The sequence below is a fragment of the Syngnathoides biaculeatus genome, chromosome 12 (assembly GCF_019802595.1).
Source record: "Syngnathoides biaculeatus isolate LvHL_M chromosome 12, ASM1980259v1, whole genome shotgun sequence".
NCBI lineage: Eukaryota > Metazoa > Chordata > Actinopteri > Syngnathiformes > Syngnathidae > Syngnathoides > Syngnathoides biaculeatus.
Genome location: NC_084651.1, coordinates 17,646,781 through 17,655,544, shown reverse-complemented (window position 1 = coordinate 17,655,544; position 8,764 = coordinate 17,646,781). Strand labels below are relative to the sequence as shown.

At 42.9% G+C, this 8,764-nt stretch overlaps 1 protein-coding gene across 1 annotated transcript; it reads left to right on the top strand.

Moving 5' to 3' along the window:
- The first annotated feature begins 1,675 nt into the window (after nucleotides 1-1,675).
- Nucleotides 1,676-2,104, top strand: atoh7 (atonal bHLH transcription factor 7). Its single transcript, XM_061838013.1, has one exon. It carries the CDS (start codon nucleotides 1,676-1,678, stop codon nucleotides 2,102-2,104), a length of 429 nt encoding a protein of 142 aa, XP_061693997.1.
- Nucleotides 2,105-8,764: the final 6,660 nt, after the last annotated feature.

The following is an 8,764-nucleotide window of genomic DNA, read 5'->3' as shown; positions in this document are numbered from 1 at the left end:
CTGTAATCAATGAACCAACTGGTAGATGGGATTATATGCCTAATTGCACAGCAAACCAGTCCAACCCAAAATGAGCAGACAGCATCAGCTTGTGTCCATGACCCAATAGCAGAGGCAGCCATTATACTCGGCCTCTGCACTGATTAATCATTCATAGCCTGCCTCTCCAGCCAAGCTTGGAGTTGCTCAACCCGGAGTGGAGTCGGCCCAAATCACACAGCATTACTCCGTAACCACACCGGGCCCAGTGAAATCCAATTTAGATTGCAAGTCAAGTCCTGCTTTTATGAGGCCACGTGGGTTCATGGGAATAGCCTGGCGAAGACACTGACACGGAAGCGTGTTGCATCTTTGTAGACAAGAAAATGATGTTGTAGATGTAATTAATGTACTTTACTGTGGCCCTGAAGGCCAAATTTTGTGTAACCAGATGGGAAAGATGAGCCAGACAAATTATTCTGTCCGTCCCCCTTTTTTTTCTCGGCTCGGTAGACAGATCAATTATTTATTTCCCACCTCCATCTGAACTCAAGGACGTGTATGCGTCCAACATACTGTTCAGTCATTAAGGTCACAACATGGAACATCAACTCTTACAACTCATACTGTGAATACATGTGTTAAAGATCATTTTCAAGAATGCAGGCCCCATCTTGTCCATTTTGTTGAAGATGTTTAATCCCCAGATTTTCAGTGAAACCCCCCCAGGTTACACAGCGCACTTACACTTATGTTGCCTCGGGCTAATCTCAGATTATGCTTCATCTCACCACGTGGAAAATCAACAACATGAGTCATGAAAGGAGATTTGGGGGCATTTATAGCATGATACAGTACTACTTAACAGCCGTGTCGACAAAGGTTTTCGAAAACTTGCTGGACTTTATTTGTAAAAATCAACTCTTCCTTGAGATAGGAACCATATTTGGTCACTTGGAATAATATCCTGATGACCAAATAAATTTCATTTTAAATGTAATTGAGCCCGATTTAGAATTGACTTTGACATCTTTAAATAGAAAGCAGCTATGGGATCAACTTGAACCGAACTGAAACTGCTTTCCATCAATCGAACATATAAATATTACTGGCTCTAATCTCGTTTGTTATTTTGTCATCGTTATCAAATGTTTTATTTTATTTTATTTATTTATTTATTTTCTGTAGCAGCAGCATCAGTTATGATGAGTTGTGCAAGCAGATGGTAGACTTTGGTGTTTGTGACACATGCTTCCAAGCTTGAGCTCGGTCAGAGAGACCAGCCCAAGATAATTGGAATTTCATTAAGGTTTTTTTGTTTGTGTGTGTGTGGGTGTGTGTTGAGTGTGCATACATACTTTATATGCACGAGTGTGTATGTGCTGAGAGTGTGTTAAGGAGTCGGCTGCATGGGTGCGAGGGGGTGGCAGAGGGCAAGGGCTCCACCTGCTGCCACCTGTTCATCTGCTGTGTGCCTTATAAAAGCTGCGCCCTTCTCTGCAGCACAGACACCTTGGACTCTTCAGCCTGTCCACTTCCTGGAGGTTTCACATTTTGGACAAATTGCTCAGAGGTCAGACGAGCGGAGACTGCCTCGGACCCCCGTGGCCGTTATAAGAGATCTACTCCCCAACTCTCGTGTTTGTAACCTTTTTCTCTGGCTCAGTTCAACCCCAAAAAAAAAACAAAAAAAAACATGAAGCCTCGCCGGTCGAGCTCCACGGACTCAGGATCTGAGTCCTCAGAAGTGGACTGCAAGAGCCCGGAGAAGTACGAGTCCACCACGCGTCGGAGGATGGCTGCCAACGCCAGAGAGAGGAAGAGGATGCAGGGGTTGAACACGGCCTTCGACCGCTTACGGAAGGTGGTCCCGCAGTGGGGGCAGGACAAGAAACTGTCCAAGTATGAAACCCTGCAGATGGCTCTCAGCTACATCATGGCACTCAACCGGATCCTGACGGACACCAAAAGGCACAACAGTGCCCACAGGCAGTGGGTGGACTTGCAGTTTGACTCTGTGCAGCCTGATAGCTACCAGTGCCTCACAAGGTTGGAATCCATGGGGCAGGACTATATCAACTCTTCTTTCTCTTACCAGTTTGATGGACATCAGCTCCATGTATAAAAAAGAAAAAAAAAAAAAATCATCTGCCCGCTGGCATGTTGGAAGTTGCAATGTCAACCTTCTTTCTCTCCAATTAAGGAGACAGTAAATACATTTGTATTGATTTATTTCTTTGAATTATATTTATTTCGCATTCAAGAGGCTTCTTTTTTAAGTCGTGGTTTTATTTTGGATAGGATATTGAGCAGGTTGTGCACTCCACAGAAACACGTAGCGAGATTAAAATAACCGTTAGATTGTTTATTGAACATTGTGTTTATAGCTGGTGTTGAATATACGGCCCTGAAATTTGGTGCAATTTTCAAGGAATTCAGAGAATCACATGTATTAGTTGCTAATATGGAACTGTCGTTGAGTTAAAAATGAACATGCAAGATGTTTTTTTTCACACGCTAAAACCATAGTTTTCGACTGAGAATAAAGAATATTTTGTATCAGACACATGCTGTTTTTTATTCATCGTCTTCTCGGGACTATTTATACTATTTACTGGCTCCAATTACAAATCTACATTTGGGAAAACATTTTGAGGTTGAGCCATTGATAGTTTAATGTTCAACATTATCCTGAAAATAATTGTTTGACAGGATAGAGAGCCAAACAATTGTTATGTAACAGTTTCAGGGATAATGATGGATGTCTGATTTTTATTTTTATCGGCTAGCACTGGAATCGGAATTTCTCTCTGGAGTAAAATCATGCATCTGCAATCATGTATTTGTGTACTTATGGAGGAGATGGTCATCTATATACATATATATAGAACGGTCTTTATTGTGGACGTGTGATGAGTTCAGGCCTTGGCAGTCAGGGCAGGCCTTGTCCGCTAACTCTGCACCCTGACGTGTAAATCCTCCTTTTGTTCACAGCTTCTGTGTGCTGAGATAACAGAATCTGACGTCAGCAGCGACAAAAAAAACCCACCAAATTATGCGTCAAAATTCAAATCACAATAGTATTCCTAGTTTTCATTGTTATTTGAAATAAAGTGTATCTTGGATTTGTTACTTGACGTCTCCCACGAGGAGAGTGGCACGACTGTTTAGTGCCGAAGCGGCGCTACAGATTTCAATGGCAATCACGCCCCACTGGGAATGATTGTCACAAATTTGAAAAGTTTGAACGGTGGCACAAGCCAGAGCAGATACAGGAAGCCGCTGAGCAAGATCCCGGTCTGGCTTCAGCGGGGAAGCAGAAATTAAACTCCATTGTGTGCTAATGGCCGTGCGTAATCGCTTCGTTCAGAGCCACTGAAGCGTGACCATCCAGAGCTGAACCCAAACACAATCAGCTTGAAAAATAAGATACAGCAGAGGTTTAACAGTGACGCTCAACCGACCCTCAACTATTGGGCCTTGGAGAAAAGGTCCAAAACAGCATGGTAAGCGATTGCTGGACTACGGCGAGGGCACACAAATGACACATCACGTGAGCTGCGAGGGGGATTGCATTTTGGTTGGAGGTCGCAAACATTCATACAGATGGTCATAATGACTCATTGGCCACAGTGAATGTTTGCGTACCTAATAAATGCTTTCTGACAGTTGGCATGTCAAAAATGAATAGATGGTAGAGTTAAAGGTGCGTGTCAGTGACACTCCAATTACACTCTTTATTAATTCAGTCACAAGCAGCGAACAGTTGGCAGAAGCACAAAAAAATAATGAATCAACGTATAATTCATTGATTTCCTCGTGAGAGGCAAATTATTGCAGGAGTTGGTAATGAGTGATGACAACAATCAGCTCAGCGGGACAGTAATTGAGAGGGCTAAGCCAGACTATGTTGCGTTTGAAACTGCTGAATGTCTTTGCATCTATTTAGAGCGTACGGAAGTAAATAAGTGCCACGAGGATTTGAATTTGAAATGCTACAGAAAACAGGATTTGAATCTGAAATGTAAAGTGATCACATTTTCAATAGTTGATTCAATTCACTGTCTGAAATTCACCGTCTGTGGCACCAGACAGGGTTAGCTCAGGTCAGAAGTTATGCTTTCTTAGTCACGTGACGTCACATACTAAGAAAGCATAACTGCGTTTGGCTGTTCCACAGATGGTGAATTTTAGACAGCGAATTGTAGCCAGTTGAATTGTTAACATTGAAAAGTTACACTGAAATACAACTATTGAAAATGTGGCCACTTTACATTTCAAATTCAAATCCTGGTGGGACATATTTACTTCCATACAGCGAAGCTTCAACGGACATTTGCAACAACATCAAATAATTTCCCGCAGCTTCCTGCACGCAAAGTGCCGATGTTGGGTTGGGAAGATTTTCTATCGCTGTTCATGACTGAAGTGTCACGATTAATTTATCTTTTGATTACTTGTGTTGTTTTGTGTACGTCACATTGTACAGATTGCAGTGTTGGGGAGATTACGTCGGTTACGATGTAGTTGGTTACAATTGACCCCTCCGTACAGGGCACTTAACCACGCCTCCTGAAGTGACGTCACGCCACGTGCGCCTACGTCAGACAAACAATTAGCAAAAAAGCCGCCGCAGCAAGAAAAGATTAGAGCGAAACTGTCCGATTTACCGGCTGATTTCTCACTCGCATTCTTAGCTAACAGTGAAATATCGTTGAAAAGCAGACAGCAGGGCTTCAAGTATTTCAGCGAGGGACATTTCAATGGTATTTACATGCATATCGACGGAGAAACCATTGATATTAGCGCGAGATCTTTCCGGAGTCAGAGGAAGACCGAGAAGCCACATAATATAATATATTATAACCCAAAGACGAATTCCTCATTGACAGTTTCCTATTTTCGTGTTACATATCACACTTGTATGCAGAATCTGTATGTGTATCTGTATAGCCGTTTGTGAACCGCCGTATGAAGGAAAAGAAGAAGGCGAGGCTTGATTTACGAGTTGTTCCTCTCGTTTTCTTTGTGTAACGTCACACGCTCCCCTCAATAATTATTTTTGAATTAGTGCCGAACCTACGTAAGTCCCGACCGAGTACGACAATCACTATTTTAGTGTCCTCAGACATCCTTCCTTCAGTCTTTGTGTCTCGGTGCACGTCAAAGGCTTTTAGGACTGCTAGTCCGGTTTAGCTTAGCTCATTAGCCGCGAACAAAGGAACACGTTTGTGCAGTCAGATCATCGCAAAATATCGCTCAACACAGATCAAGTGTGTCAATCATTCAAACGTAGCTATGTTATGCAAGCGAAGAACTGCTAATTCATTTATATGAGACACGTATTGAAAATCAAATATAGGGCATACCTTCATGCAAACATAGTCCGGTTTAGCTTAGCTCGCTAGCCGGGAACAAAGAAACACGTTTGTGCAGTCAGATCATCGCAAAATATCGCTCAACACAAATCAAGTGTGTCAATCATTCACATGTACCTGTTATCCAAGTGAAGAACTGCTAATTCATTTATATGAGACACGTATTGAAAATCAAATATAGGGCTTACCTTCGTGCAAACATATCTGTTCCGGTTGATTTTAGATGGATTCAGTTGATCATGCCATTTTTCGTACTGGTTCTTCGATTTTGGAAAGGGTACGAATTGAACTCCACCAACTAGCCTTTCAGGATACCTGTCGCCACTATTACAAAGTCCGTGACTACACCTCTTAACCATATCTATTGTTAAAGAACCCAAATACGCGATAAAACGCTAACAAAAGCTATACTGGACCATACAACGTTGTCTGAGGAAACTGCGGGTCCAAAAGGGGCGTGGTTTATGCAGATCTCTGGCCTCTGATTGGTCAGCGACGCGGATGACGTAATTTCTACGGAGGGGTCAATTACAAGCAACCATGTTGAAAATGAAACGGTCACTTACTTTTCTCAATGTCATATGACTAATTACACTTGATTACATTTTCATTAACTTTACAAATTTTGGATTTATGCATCAAAAGGTCTTTGGATGTTCCCTCTGAAAAAAATGGATTAAAACCATAATCATTATTTTCGAATTAACCATAGTTTTCTTTACACAAATTAATAAACTGATGAAAAAATAAACAATAATAATGTAAAGAGGTGATAAAAATGTTGAAAACCACCATGTTAACCATGGTGCTTAAACCATGCCCATGTTGACTTAAAGAGAAATGTGTACAATTTAAATAATTTCACTTAATGACAAATCAGATAAGTGATTACCTGCACAATCGTGATCAATCAAAAATTGTGCAATTGAAAATATTGGTCATTTTCCAAGGTGCTCATCCTCACAAGTGTTGTTGCGGGAGTGCTGGAGCCTATCCCAGCTAACTTCGGTCAAAAAGCAGACTACACCCTCAACTGGTCGCCAGTCAGTCGGAGGGGACAGAGCAGGAATTGCTTGCACGTGTACCACTACATCATCAGTGACCTTATGTAAGAACCGTTTAACACAATTCATTCTATTAAAGTCAGTCAGTCCTACAGAAGTTTATTTTTGCTGTTTTCCACGATGAGGCGCAAAGTTCTGCACATTTTGAATTTGGAAAGATAAGTGAAATCCATATAAAGAATGCAGCCCTATGGGGGCACAAACCAGTGCAATCTGTAGGCCGGTCCCAAGCCCGGATAAATGCAGAGGGTTGCGTCAGGAAGGGCATCCGGCGTAAAAACTGTGCCAAACAAATATGAGCGTTCATCTAAAGAATCCCATACCGGATCGGTCGTGGCCCGGGTTAACAACGCCCGCCCCCGGCACTGCTAACCTGCAGGGCGTCGGTGGAAATTCAGCTACTGTGGGTCGAAGACAAAGGAGAGGAGGAAACCGGATCCAGCGTCAGAAGAAAAAGAGGAATGCACAGAGCCTACAACTGAGTGTAGGGACTTTGAATGTTGGGACTATGACAGGAAAAGCTCAGGAGTTGGTTGACATGATGATTAGGAGAAAGGTTGATATTCTGTGCATCCAAGAGAGCAGGTGGAAAGGTAGTAAGGCTAGAAGTTTGGGAGCAGGGTTTAAATTATTCTACCACGGAGTAGATGGGAAGAGAAATGGAGTAGGGGTTATTTTAAAGGAAGAGCTGGCTAAGAATGTCTTGGAGGTGAAAAGAGTATCAGATCGAGTGATGAGACTAAAATTTGAAATTGAGGGTGTTATGTATAATGTGATTAGCGGCTACGCCCCACAGGTAGGAAGTGACCTAGAGTTGAAAGAGAAATTCTGGAAGGAACTAGATGAAGTAGTTCTGAGCATCCCAGACAGCGAGAGAGTTGTGATTGGTGCAGATTGTAATGGACATATTGGTAAAGGAAACAGGGGCGATGAAGAAGTGATGGGTAAGTACAGCATCCAGGAAAGGAACTTTGAAGGGCAGATGGTGGTGGACTTTGCAAAAAGGATGGAGATGGCTGTAGTGAACACTTATTTCCAGAAGAGGGAGGAACTTGTATTGACCTACAAGAGCAGAGGTAGAACCACGCAGGTAGATTATATTTTGTGCAGACGATGTAATCTGAAGGAGGTTACTGACTGTAAAGTAGTGGTAGGGGAGAGTGTAGCTTGACAGCATAGGATGGTAGTATGTAGGATGATTCTGGTGGTGGGTAGGAAGATTAAGAAGACAAAGGTAGAGCAGAGAACCATGTGGTGGAAGCTGAGAAAGGAAGAATGTTCTGCGGCCTTCCGGAAAGAGGTGAGACAGGCTCTCGATGGCAAACCGAAGCTCCCGGAAGACTGGACGACGACAGCCAAGGTGATCAGAGAGACAGGAAGGAGAGTACTTGGTGTGTCATCTGGTAGGAAAGGGGAGAAGGAGACTTGGTGGTGGAACCCCAAAATACAGGGAGTCATACAAGGAAAGAGATTAGCGAAGAAGAAGTGGGATACTGAGAGGACTGAGGAGAGGCGAAAGGAGCACATCGAGATGCGACGTAGGGCAAAGGTAGAGGTGGCAAAGGCTAAACAAGAGGCATATGAAGACATGTACACCAGGTTGGACACGAAAGAAGGAGAAAAGGATCTCCACAGGTTGGCCAGACAGAGGGATAGAGATGGGAAGGATGTGCAGCACCCAAGGGTGATTAAGGATAGAGATGGAAATGTGTTGACTGGTGCGAGTAGTGTGCTAAATAGATGGAAAGAATACTTTGAGAAGTTGATGAATGAAGAAAATGAGAGAGAAGGAAGAGTTGAAGAGGCAAGAGTGAAGGACCAGGAAGTGGCAATGATTACTAAGGGGGAAGTCAGAAAGGCACTACAAAGGATGAAAAATGGAAAGGCAGTTGGTCCTGATGACATACCGGTAGAGGTATGGAAGCAATTTGGAGAGATGGCTGTGGAGTTTTTGACCAACTTATTCAACAGAATACTAGCGGGCGAAAAGATGCCTGAAGAATGGAGGAAAAGTGTTCTAGTTCCCATTTTTAAGAACAAAGGGGATGTTCAGAGCTGTGGGAACTATAGAGGAATAAAGTTGATGAGCCACACAAAGAAGTTATGGGAAAGAGTAGTGGAGGCTAGACTCAGGACAGAAGTAAGTATCTGCGAGCAACAGTATGGTTTTATGCCTAGAAAGAGTACCACAGATGCATTATTTGCCTTGAGGATGCTCGTGGAAAAGTACAGAGAAGGTCAGAAGGAGCTACATTGTGTCTTTGTGAATCTAGAGAAAGCCTATGACAGAGTACCAAGAGAGGAACTGTGGTACTGCATGCGTAAGTCTGGTGTGGCAGAGAA